Genomic DNA, 14,066 nt, shown 5'->3' with positions numbered 1-14,066 from the left:
CAAAAAAGGTTGAGAACCATTGGTCTAATGACTCAGATTGGAAAACTGGGACAACAGATTTTGAACAAAAACTTGAGTATCTATTTAAGTATGGTCAAAACAACTTTTGTTCGCAACATGTTTAGACACAAAGCCACATTTTTTAAAGGGGTCATGAACTAAGAAACCAAAATTCCCTTGATCCTTTGACATCCTAATCATTGTAGTATCAAAAAAAAGTTTCAGAACTCAAAATTTTGTTGTTAGTCTAAAAAAAGATTATAGTAAAGACAGAATGTTCTACTCTATGATGTAATAGATATGTAACCCCTACACCTGGGTCTTACTCGCTCCTGTTCCGAGCAGATCTTAAACCTGGGTCTCCGGCATGGGAGGCGGGCGCACTAACAAGGAGGCTAAAGTCTGCAGCCACTAGCGTCAGTCGCTAGTGCATCTCTTGAGATTAGAGGAGTGAGGTTTACCTGCACAGCACCTACTCTCTGGCCTCCGTTACACTCACCCTCATCCGGGTCACGGCACCAATATAACCCCTACGCCCTGGTCCTACTTGCATCCGTTCTGAACAGATCTCAAACCCGGGTCTCCGGCATGGGAGGCGGGCCACTAACAAGGAGGCTAAAGACTGCAGCCACTAGCATCAGTCGCTAGTGCATCTCTTGAGATTAGGGGAGTGAGGTTTACTTGCACAGCACCTACTATATGGCCTCTGTTACACTCACCCCCCAAACCTCACCCTCATCCCGGTCACGGCACCAATATAACCCCTACAACCTGGTCCTACTCGCATCCGTTCTGAACAGATCTCAAACCTGGGGTTCTGTCATGGGAGGCGGGCCACTAACAAGGAGGCTAAAGACTGCAGCCACTAGCATCAGTTGCTAGTGCATCTCTTGAGATTAGGGGAGTGAGGTTTACCTGCACAGCACCTACTATATGGCCTCTGTTACACTCACCATCCTAAACCTCACTCTCATCCGGGTCACGGCACCAATATAACCCCTACACCCTGGTCCTACTCGCATCTGTTCTGAACAGATCTTAAACCTGGGTCTCCAGCATGGGAGGTGGGCCACTAACAAGGAGGCTAAAGACTGTAGCCACTAGCATCAGTTTCGAATGCGTCTCTTGAGATTAGGTGAGTGAGGTTTACCCGCACAGCACCTACCAGCTGGCCTCCGTTACACTCATCACCCTAAACCTCACTCTCATCCGGGTCATGGCACCAATGTAACCCCCCCACACCCGGGTCCTAGTCATACCCATTCCGAGTAGGTCTCGAACCCGGGTCTCTGGCATGGGAGGTAGTGTTGTTTTTGGCGGCCGATTTTCATTTTAGTTTTAGTCTAGTCTTTGTGTGAACCTGACATTTTAGTTTTTATTAGTTTTAGTCAAGTTCATACACCTTTTAGTCTAGTCAAGTTTTAGTCGACTAAAAGTCTGAGCATTTTAGTCTTATTTTAGTCAGAATTACCCATGACTATTTTAGTCTAGTTTTAGTCGACGAAAACGAATGACATTTTAGTCGACGAAAACTGATTACATTTAGTCTATTTTTAGTAATGCAATTTTATTTAACCCAGTCAATATAGTATAAGTACCTAGTAGTATAGACAAAACCAAAGTTTTCTTTTAGCCAAACCCATTTCAAACAAGGTTCTTATTATATTTTTGTTACCTTATAGGCTGAAAAATGCATCCATTGCAGAAGATGCTCTAATTTTAATTTACAACATTTATTTTACCTACCAAACATGTTAGAAGTACACACACATAAATTGAATTTTTTTTTATAAAAACAATAAATAAAATAGCATCACATGACAATGTCAGAAAAAAAAGAGAAACAAGGTTTGAATGGTCAAGCTACAATTTACAAAAAATTAGTGATGTGACGTTTGACACAGAAGCTTCGAATATTAATCAACTTAACAATATTCTTAATTTACTTGATCATATGCATACAAGAATCTTTTGTACTTTTGTTTTTTTTTTTAGTTTATTTACAGATTAATTAATTCATACCTTCTGTAAGTAAAATATTTCTTATGGTTTTCTTAGCATAAATTTATTTATTTTATGAAATTGTCCAAAAATAGCTTGGACATCTGGGATGCAAAAGAAACGTTTTCCACCTTTGACCACAAGATGTCATTAGTGTACAACGTGTTGAAAAGCTTCGAGTAATGAATCCTTTTAGATACAGTTGATCCCTTTGGTGCTTCGAAAAGCTTCATTTTCCTATCACTACTAAAAAGTAGAAAAAAATGTATGTGTTCTTCCTTCTTTTTCCCCCAAATATGAACCCTATCTGGCCGGCCATTGGTCCCTTTATCTGTGTCAGACTTAACTTTGTTTGTGGGCGTCTTCTAGATAATCCCGTGAGTGGAGCTTGAGGGAGTGACGTCGCCTGTGGTTTAGGCTAGAAGGGATACAGCTCTGGCTACTGGGCATGCGCACATCAATCTAACATTATAACATTTCGTTTCATCTCGTTTTCGTCAACGAAAATAAAAGAGACATTTTAGCATAGTTTTTATTTTGTAAACAACATTTAGTCTCGTTTTTATTCGTCAACGATATTTCATAATACATTTTATATAGTCATCGTCACATGACCAGCATTTTCGTTTCGTTTCGTCTCGTTTTCGTCACGTGATAAAGGTTCGTTGACGACGATATTTAGTCATAATTTTCGTTGACGAATGGGAGGCAGCCACTAGCGTCAGTTGCTAGTTGATCTCTTTGAGATTAGCGGAGTTATGTTTACTTGCACAGCACCTACTAGCTGGCCTCTGTTACAGACAGATAAACACTGCCTCCACAGAAGAGCAACATCAATGCCTGTTAAGCCCCACCCACCAATTCACGCATAGTGTTTACCAGAGTGGCGAACATGCAGGTCTACACAGAAACCAATCAATAAAGATGCAAACAACAGGACGTTATGCAGTGCCAATTTGTGGAAAAAACTGTCTTTGCATTGCCTTTCTTCTGATCCCAACATTAGGAAAGAGTGGATTAAATTTACTTTTAATGAAGTTCCAGACTGCGTCAGTAAGAACTTGGTCCTTTGTCAACGAAGTCGCAATAAAAGGAAGTAAACAATTACCCATAGTGTCAGCAACGCAATGCTCATTCCCTTATCTCAGGGAACTGAGCTTACATCAGTGACTGGAGCGACACAATTCGACGCATGATTTTCAAAGAGATTGCAACTAAAAGACGATGCTGTGCCATCTATATTGGATCAGACAGTGATGTTGCAACAAAAGTGTAACTGTTTTCATTACATGGTCACTATTGATTTGTCTCTTCTTACAGATTGTTTGATATGTAATGAGTTATTTATGCATTTTTTTTACCTAAATAACAGTGGCATCCATCTATGAGGAATGAATGTAAGCTGTTAGTCTAACATAGCAGTTGGTGTTTACTTCCGAATCTAAAATCAGCCATGCCTAGGGGGGGGGGGGGGGGGGGGTTAAAAGAGGGACAGAAAATAGCCTATTACTTCTGTGATGTTTTTTGATGTAAAAATCTTGATAACATTATAAGTGGACTTCAGAGAACAGTACAAAATTATAAAAAACAAAGGCAGTTCATGACCCCTTTAAACATCTGTTAGAATAATGTTTTGCAAGTTGGATTTTTAAAGGGGACATCAGATGCCCATTTTTTCACAAGTTGGTATGAATCTTTAGTGTCTTTATGAAATGTCTGCAAATTACTTTGGTTAAAATTCCTCAATGGTTTTGTGAAACTACACCCTTTTTACCTTGTCAAAAACAGCTCTGTTCAGCTCTGTCTCTTTAAATGATAATGAGCTACTGCTCATCCTGTCCCAAATGGTTCAAATGGTTCAATACTTTTATTTCGATCAATTTGGTATTTTATACGCTGCTGTTCTGAAGTTCACCTGTAGGCGGAAGTGCTTCCCAAATTGCTGCGAAACAGGTAAACGTGACAACAGAACAACATGATGGATCATCAAACAAAATGAAACTCCATCAACTCCACTCAAAACAAGTAAATAAGGACAACAGTAGTAGTAAAATATGGCATTATTTTACATACAAAACAGAAGATAAAGGTGAACGAGCTGACCTTACTGCACCTGTATGCAAGCATTGCTATAAATTATGTCTTGCACAGGAAGCAACACATCAAATCTTGCCAAGCATTTGTCACTTGCACATCCTGATCTGTAACACGAATTTAGAGATCGACAGGTGAGTGCATCATTCATAAATTCAGATTTAATTAACTTTTATTCACGCACACACCTAAGATGTGATACAGAGTAAACACGAAAGGTCAAATGTGCGTGTGACAAGCTAGAACCATTTTAGCTTTGGTCAGAATATTTGCACTTGCATTTCTAACAATTAAATATTAATTGAATTTAAAATGAAGCAAGAGTTTTGCCATATTAATTTTAGTATCATTTAGAGCCATCCCTAGAGGAAATATGCTAATACTGAACAGTCCCTCAGCAGTTGTGGGCGGAGCCTAAGCAGTATGACATCATACTGCTCAGAAAATCAAAACTGCTTGATAATTGAGACCGTTTAGGTTTTCTGGGATAAAAAAGTGGTGAATGTTTTTTTTGTGTACACACACTGCTAAGACACATTTATTTGTAAACACTATGTAAAAGTGAATTTTGCATCCAATGTCCTCTTTAACAGTTCAAAAATAAATGAAAATAAAATTAAACCATAAAACAAGCTTATACTGGTAAATAATGTAGAATAATCACAGTCAAGCTTTAATGTTCATACAAGGTCTTGCATAGAAGTTAATTATTCATTCGTACAGTAGGTCCGTTGTGAGTTTTTGTCAAGAAGGAAAAGCACTTTGCTCATGGTGGGTCTATACTTGTCTCCTTCCAGAAGCCTCTCAGCTAAAACTAAGGAAAAAAGAGGTCTCTAATTGACTCTACATCTATTGGTTCCTCGGGCATCCGTTTGGCCTTTTAAAATCTCCATGACAGTGCGGCAGATGGACTGTGTAAAACTCCATTCCCATCAACCTCTGCCCCTCCCCTCTCAATATCGCTCACTCTCCCTCTTCTGCTCCAAGCTATGATAAAAAAACTATCTCCCTTGCTTTGATAAATTGAACCATCTTATCTTTCACTGACCCATTCTGTCTTTGATGATCCTCAGTGGTCGGAAAACAAATCAGCTTTTCATTATTCTGACACTTACATAAGCACAAACTCTCTCCCCACAGCATTATCTCTGACTTTCCCTCTATACGTTATAAAATGGCCAATGTGCATCATGGTGGTGCCAATGAGCTCTGTTTGTTCCAGAGCCATCAGATATGGAGTACACACTGTTTTGGGCTGATGTGCTAGGAGTGGGATGGGGGCTTGTTAGCTATTTACATGACTAGAGAGGTCTCAGTGCTTAATGCTAATTCGACTGAAAGAGATAGAAAAAGAAAGAGATAAATATAGGGGATCAAGATAAGACTTGGAGTACAAGCAGCTGCATCGCCATTATTTGCATTGCCAGCACAATTTGTCATTGAGAATAATTACTTAAGACTGGCAGGTCAATAGGGGTGAGACTCCAACAGAGAGAGCAGACGATGTGACTTTGCTTGCTGTACTTCTTTGTCAAATCCCCTTTGATCACTGCTGAAAAACCAATGATCAAGCTTTAGTTATTCAGATTTGGATGACTGAGTCTTTTTTGCTAGACTGTGATCCCTTCTATTGAGTAATCATACCAAGTTGGAGTATGTGAGAAGTCAATTCACACAGCGATTAAATGAAATCAACGAATCCCTGGTGGCGATTTAATCCTTTGATTTATTGTTACTCACCCATTGACGCACCTCATCACACGTTGAATTCTCTGTCTGAACTAATCAAAGCTCACGGTTAAGGCAGCTACGAGTGTGTTCTCTGGCTTAAATACTGTCTGCTTAATTAACCGCTATTATGAATTATTCAGGTCCTAATGGGAAGCAGAATGGATCCAATTAATAAACGAGAGCAGGAATCCCAACAGGAGCGGCTCTGAACACCCCTATTAGCTTAGCATGCAAACAGGAACTACGGCAATTAGCATGGAACGATGACACTGGAAGAACTGCAGGAATTCAGTTAGAACAGCCAGGATTCATTCAAGAGGATCAACATTTACCATGTTGAAAAGTGTGATTAGTCTTGGCAGGCTGGAACAATTAGCATGTAAAGAACTAGTCACAGTGATAGGAGGAACAACTAGTGAATGAATTTGACAGTTTTACAAAGTTTACAAGAATTGTGGCATCAAGACTGTTTCAAAGTTTTTCAGTCAAGCAAACAAAACAGCCTTAAGTGCAACTGTTTTGTTTCCAGTGTTATGTTCATAAAATAATCAGTAGCTGCTTATTACATTTAAATAGATTGCTATTTTGACCACAAAGAAAACATACATTTGCTGCTAAACTTAACAATTATTTCTATTGCAGATGGATATTTAAAAAGCTATTCGGGCTGCACAAACAATTGAAAACAAAAATCATGATCAAATGAATGTTATTTTTTATTTAGTACTGACCTAAATATGATATTTCACATAAAAGATGTTTACATATAGTCCATAAGAGAAAATAATAACTGAATTTATAAAAATAACCCGTTCAAAAGTTTACATACCCTTGATTCTTAATACTGTGTTGTTAGCTGAATAATCCACAGCTGTTTTTTTTGTGACAGTTTTTCTTTCTTTATTTAATGTTTTATTTGTTAGGGACCGATACAATAAACATAGATGAAAATGACCCGTTTAAAAGTTTACATACACTTCTTAATACTGTGTTGTTAGCTGAATGATTTATAAATTACAGTTACAAAAAACAACAAAAAGTACACACATTTATAATATAAGTGCACTAAACATGATTACGAGTTGTTTCCTGTATCAACCAAGATTTTGTGGCTTTTTTTTTTATTTTAAATAGTGAAGCAATGAGTTCCAACATTTTTTTTCTTGAGTCCCTTGTTTGTCCTTAACAGTTAAACTACCTGCTGATCTTCGGAAAAATCCTTCAGGTCCCACAAATTGTTTGGCTAATCTGTATTTTTTGTGTATTTGAACCTTTTCCTACAATGACTGAATGATTTTAAGATCCATCTTTTCACACTGGGAACAACTGGGGAACTCATATGCAACTATTACAGAAGGTTCAAATGCTCACTGATGCTCCAGAAGGAAAAACAATGCATTAAGACCCAAGGGTGTAAACTTTTGACCAGAATGAAGATGTTTGATGTGAAAAACTTTTTTGAAGATTTGTCTTATTTTTTTTATATATTTTTTTTTCATTAAGTACTGCCCTTCAGAAGCTACAGAAGATACTAACATGTTTCCCAGAAGACACCCCTGCATCGTTTTTCTTTCTGAAGCATCACTGAGCATTTGAACCTTCTGTAACAGTTTCATGTTACTGTAGTCCCTCAGTAAAAATATGGATCTCAAAATCATACAGTTATTGTTGGAAAAGGTTCAAAAAACAAAAAAGCTAAAAAACCAAAGAACAATGGGCAGTTTAACTGTTCAGGACAAACAAGGGACTCATTAACAACTATTACTAAAAAATAAAGTGTATGTAAACTTTTTAACTATTTTTTTTTATTATTTTCTGTTGTGGACTATATGTAAACATCTTTATATGTAAACAAGTATCTTACTCAGGTCAGTACTAAATAAAATAAATAACATGCATTTTGCATGATCCCTCTTATTTTGGTCAAATAATTGACATTTTGCAGATTCTACAAGGTGTATGTAAACTTTTGACTTCAACTGTACATGTGAGCAGCTCATGATGTAAATGGTGCTACACAAAAACATCTCTGCTTCTACACAGTTTCAGTTACTTATAAAGTGCATTTGGGAACACAACGTGTCAACCATCTTTCCAAACTTCTAATCTAAAGCACTTGTAAACCGAAAAAAGAATTAAATGCACCCTGCAGTTTCCCACCAAAATACAAGCTTAATGCTTTAAGGTTTGAAAATGTAGACATTAACATAAATATTAGTATTATAATTTTGCAGTTTTACAGTAAATTAAAACATCTTGCTGTCATTATTATACTTTTTTATTTTACATTAAATAACTACAACAGTCATATTTCTTATTTTAATATTTAATTATTTTTTAATTAAAATGATATTATTACTATTATTATTCTAAGTGCAACCTGAAACTTAAAAACAAACATATTTTGAAATCACAATTTTTTCAATGCAGGCCTAAAAGTTCCATGCTAGTGTATTATTGTGTTAACACTAATTTTGTATAAATATGACAATCCTGGCTGGTCAGTCCAATGAGTTGTTCTTGTCCAGAATAAGCTGCAATATGGACAGTCTTGCCTTAAAGTGAAATGCCATGTCATCTTCCATATAAGATATTGTGTTAACAGCTCTGATACTGTCAAATCTGCTCAATTCACACCTCGCCTTATAGTAAACTTAACAGGCAACGCGAGACGGCCAATTCTCACCTCACCCATCTTTATTTAGAACTGCTTACAGGCTGGCACTTTGAGTAAACATGGTCAATCACTTTTAATCCTTCCATATGGAACCTGCAATTAAGACAGACTGACTCACTCAATAAAGCTTCACAAACAGGCATTAGGCCCTGAACTTCCATTAAATGAACCACACTATTAATGTAATTAAACAGCCATACTTAATACTGCTGGTATGACTGACAGAAACCAAAAACCGTCTGAATAGTGCCAAGCCAAGTGTAGCTGATACAGCTTCCGTGCAACGATTTGACTCACATTGTTATTTGCTCTGTGCTTTTTTTAGGTTGTGGATTCAATTCTGACAGGCAAACAAGACTGCGACATGAGTAAGACAGGCAGTACAACAAAGCAACGACCATACAAAAGAACGCCGCGCTTCCCTCGGTAGTCTAACATGAACGCTTGAAAAATAAAAAAACAAACACAGAATGAGCCAGCCCACACAAATAGTCAAAGAGAGAGAGTGAGTGAGCAAAGAGGAGAGGAAAGTAAGAGTGAGGTGGCTGCCTGTCATTGCTCTTCTTCTGCAAACTGTACAAGCTTCAATTGTTATGTAACCTATGATTTAACTCTCAAATCTCGAACTAAAATTAGAGATGATAATAGATTCCACCACAGGCGAATTTCAGCATGTGTCTAACTGGACATTGCAGTTGATCAAACACCAGTACTTCCTATTCTCCTCACAAAGCCTGAGACTAGCACTAGCTCCAATGGGGCGTTTTAAGTCAATTATCCAATTTCCTGAAATTACCCTTGGACACACATGGGGAGCAAATGTGTTAAAAAAGGCCAGGATTAGGACCGTGTGAAGAAAAGAGAGCAAGGTTTAGTCACACTGCCAGTGGCCAGGTTGGGGATGAGGCCAAAAGTTAGTGCAAAGTACTGTGTAATCAAGTGGGCCAAAAAAAAAAAAAAAATTAAAAGATTGATTTTAGCTCTGCTAAAGCCAGTAACTCTGACTGGGAATCCAGCCAAAGATTTTTCTGCAGGACTGTGACACCGGTAAAGGACTTTACAGGATGAGAGAAGGAAGGGGAAAAGCAAATAGGCCCGTTTAGTACAAAAAAGGACGGTCAACACTGTAAAAATCAAAAGACCAATGGGGGTTCTCCACACTGCCCCAATAACAGATCCCTCTATAGCAGTGATTGCCAACTAGAAATACAGTCAAACCAAAATTTATTCAGACACCTTTAACAATTCTCACATTATCACAGTTTATTTGCTATAGTTTAGAAAATGGTAATAAAATATGACGAGCATTTAAGAGTTAAACTGTGTCAGAACAAATTCATCTTGATAATGTCACATAACTTTGATAGAAAAGGTTTGATAGAAAATTACAATCAACCAAAAATTAGATAACTGTTAGTATAACAATATTTACACAACTATCAATAATTTGTTGACCAATTACCAAGCAATGCTTAATTTTGTTCAGTCTGTGGTGTAAAAAGGTCGCTTTAGCAATTAAAGATAAAAAACTTCAGCAAAACATGGTCAGGTCAAAGTGTCTGAATAATTTGTGGTCCCAGATTTTTATCAGTTTTACTAGTAGTCCACTGTATGAAGAATTTTGGGGTGTAATATGTCACAGTTTACTTTATTTTACTATCCTTGCTTACATAAATGAACTATAGTGTCCTGAAACCTATCTAGTGTCTGAATAATTTTTTGGTTTGACTGTATGTACACCCAAGGAAGCACATTTGTAGATACCGTATTTGTTACCGCAAAAATATTTTTGCACACCTGCTCTTATTGATTTTTTATGATGTGTTTTATTTTTTACATATTTTATATTTAATTACAGTTACATTTGTATTATTTTTTTCATATTTACTTTTTATTGCTCTTCTTATACTGCTTTGACAATTTTCCATGTGGGATCAGTTAGGTCTATCTATCTATCTTTCTGTATAGAAAATAAACCACTTATATCTGATATTTCATACTCAAGGGCCTTTGATAATAAATTTTAGCATATCTGCAAATGACTGACTTCTGTGAAATGTCCCATCTGGCTTTCATTGAGAAAGTTTCTCCATGATTAATAGAACAGTCAGAACCTGTGAAAGACCAATAATCACAAGTGCAAATGCATCAAAACACATCTATTCTAATGGGTTTACTGAAGTCATAGTTTCTGCAGGAAATCAGAAAACTGCCCTTTTTTTAAATGTCTTCTGTTTTTTCAGTGAATAATTTTTTAGACTTAAATGGATAGTTCAGAAATTGACAGAAATTGACAATTCTGTCATTAATTAATCACCCTCACGTCGATTCAAACCCATAAAACCTTCATTTTCAGAACAAATTAAGATATTTTTAATGAAATCCAAGAGCTTTCTGACCCTGCATAGACAGCAATGCAATTGACACATCCAAGGACATCATTAAAATAGTCCATGTGACATCAGGGGCTCAACCATAATTTTACAAAGCTATGAGAATACTTTTGTGGGCAAAGGAAACAAATATAATTGCTTTATTCAATGATTTCTTCTCTTCTGTGACAGTCTGCCACCATTATCGAGAGTACCATTTGGAAGTACGTGTTTGGAACGACATGGGGGTAAGTAATTAATGACAAAGTTTTCATTTTTTGGTGAAATATACCTTTAACAGACTTTCTCATTATATATAGAGGCCCGGTTTCAGAGACAAGGCTTAAGCCTAGTCCAAGACTAAAATGTAAGTCTGAGCTGTTTGAACTGAAAGAAACTTGCACTGACTGATCTTAAAATATATCGGTGTCTTTGTTTTGTCTCAAGATGCACACCAGTAATGTTTTTTTCTAAGCATGTTTATAAAAATTACTTAAATATCCTAATTGAACTATCTGCTAATCCTGGCTTAGTCTAAGCCCTGTCTGTGAAACCGGGCCAAAATGTTTAAAACACTGCCAAAAACACGTTCATTCACTCACTCACACACACACACACACACACACACACACACACACACACACACACACACACACTAACATAGAGATCACACATCACCTTGACTGCCTCTCCATGAGTGACTCGGTCAAAAACCATGTTATTGACTTTCACGATCTGGTCTCCAACTCTGAGCCCCTCTCTCTCAGCGGATGATCCCGGCTCCACCAAAGACACATAGATGCCAACTCCATGCTCTGACCCACCCCGTATGCTGAATCCCAGGCCTTCATGGCTCTTGCTCCTTTTCAGCGTAACTTCGCGGATTTCATCAGGCGCTTGCAGCATCAGCGCTGGCGCTGTCCCCTCAGCCGTGGTGCTGAAAACAGGAGCGGCGCGCACGGATCCGTGACTGGGACCGGCCAGCTCGGACTCGAGCAGAAAGTGCACCGAGGATGCCCCTGCATGCGCGTTCGTGGTGCTAATGTCCTCCGAGCACTCATGCTTGACACTGGCTGCCAGGAGATCCGTTTTCAGATAAAGTCCTTCTGATGTGTACTGGTCGAACAGCAGCTGGTCCGAGCGGGGTATAACCAGGCGCAGCATGGGTAACAGTTGACGCTTGTTGGGTGTGTTGAGAATGACTTTGAGAGTCTGCACGAGGTCAAAGACATTGCGCTTAGCGTGGTAAACGTTGAGACAGTGGATGAACTGCTCTCTTTCGAAGTCGTTGAGCAGCACGTTGAGCGCGTTGTGCAACTTCTTGACGTTAACGGAGAGCGCGCGGCCACCGGAGCCCAGGGAGTTCGCGCCCGACTTGAGAGAAGCGCGCTCCAGATCCGTGCTCATTCTCGGACACCTCAAAACCACAGGGGAATTTCACATCAGGCATTAGGAACAGAGCGCGGTCACTGTCTCTTGCTAAAAACAGAAATAGACCGCGTTTCGCGCGTTAAACCTGTGGTGAGACCAGCCATGCTGAAAATAACAAAACTAATATAGCAAAATTGCAGAGTAACTAGTGCAATACAGTTTCGAAACTTTTTATTATTAATGAAATTTGTTTAATAATCACTTATATGTAGTGGGAAAAAGTACTGTTCTTCCAAAGGCAAACAACAAACCCGAATTAAGTCCGGCGAGGATTTGATGTCCGTAATAGTGACTTTAATCCTTTTGGTAACACCTTATGCGATGAGAAACGGGTTGTGAGACGTGTCCTGCACCGAGAAAGAAACAAAAACACAGTAGGAAGGTTTCAAGTTTGGTTGCTGCGCTCAGAAGAGGAGCGTGTGTGGTCAGTGCGGCTCGCTCGGATTTCTTGTCGCTACTACTGAGCCCGTAGTGAGAAACCGACACGGGGGCTTTGGAGGAAATGACGCACGCGTGAGGCGCCTCTGTTGCTTAGGAACAAACAACTATGAGGAACGCATTTGGACAAACTAAACCACATCTTTCCTGTGCGTGAGCTATTTTTAACGTTCAAGGCCCCCCGCGCTATTGACGTTAATCAATTGAAAAATAAGTCGCTTCCAAAAAAGCATTGCGCACTTGGGGCCTCGACGTAAAAGTTCTGACAGGGAAACACAGTCGAAACAGCCGCCAGATTTCAACTTTACAAATTATGTGGCATAGGTAGATTCTGTAAATGTTATTTATTTAGTTCATTAATATTAGTAGTAGTAGCATAATGTACATCCAGAGTGATGATTGGCTGTCATGTCCAATGAAATGTTAATGAGTTGCAATAAATCATTATCTTGTAGATCTGCGTTTAGACTCTGCTCAAAAAAATAGCCCATTACAATACATTTGGGTGATCAAAAGGTGATAATTCTTACTCACATTCACGTCATCCAAGATGTTCTTGTATTTCTTTCTTCAGTCGCAAAGAAATTTAGGTTTATGAAGAAAACATTCCAGGATTTTTCTCCATATAGTGGACTTCAGTAGTGGCCAACGGGTTGAAGGTCCAAATTGCAGTTTTAATGCAGCTTCTAAAGGTTTTACAAGATCCCAGGTGAGGAATAAGGGTCTTGTCTAGTGAAACGATCGACCATATTCTTAAAAATTTCTATACTTTTTAACCACAAATGCTTGTCTCGGACTCGACCGAGTTCGCACATTAGGTAACAATGTTGGAAAGGTCATGTGACATAGGCATAAATACCAACCTAGTGTTTACAAAGCGATGTTGGATGATTTTGAAGTTGGATGAGAAAATCAGATGGACCTTTCCAATTACATAATGGGTGAAGATGCGCATACGCGTCGCAGAGCTTGTGCAAGATGAGCATTTGTGGTTAAAAAATATAGAAATATTTAATAAAAGGAAGAAAGAAAGAAAAGGACTGATCATTTTGCTAGGTAAGACCCTTATTCTTCAGCTGGGGACATGTGGAGCTCTTTGAAGCTGCAATAAAACTGCAGTTTGGACCTTTAAACCGTTGGCCACCATAGAAGTCAACTATATGGAGAAAAATCCTGGAATGTTTTCCTCAAATACCAAAATTCTCTGCAATTTCTTTCTTTATTCTGGAAGTTAACTAATCTGTTAATAGAATGTTCATTCAAAGTTAACTGGTCTATCATAGCGTTCTTAAAAACATTTCCATAACGTCTGCAAAATAAAA

General features: G+C 38.2%; 1 protein-coding gene across 1 annotated transcript in view; it reads right to left on the bottom strand.

Annotated features, from left to right (window-relative positions):
* whrnb (whirlin b) overlaps positions 1-13,053 on the bottom strand; it is a 54,754-nt gene extending 41,701 nt beyond the window's left edge. The window contains exon 1 of the mRNA XM_073840065.1: positions 11,554-13,053. Within this exon, the coding sequence (XP_073696166.1) occupies positions 11,554-12,282 (729 nt within the window). The 5' untranslated portion in view covers positions 12,283-13,053. The remainder of the gene's footprint in view (positions 1-11,553) is intronic.
* Positions 13,054-14,066: the final 1,013 nt, after the last annotated feature.

Source organism: Garra rufa, chromosome 5 (assembly GCF_049309525.1).
Source record: "Garra rufa chromosome 5, GarRuf1.0, whole genome shotgun sequence".
In the NCBI taxonomy this organism is placed as follows: Eukaryota; Metazoa; Chordata; class Actinopteri; order Cypriniformes; family Cyprinidae; genus Garra; species Garra rufa.
This window is presented reverse-complemented; position numbering and strand designations above follow the sequence as displayed.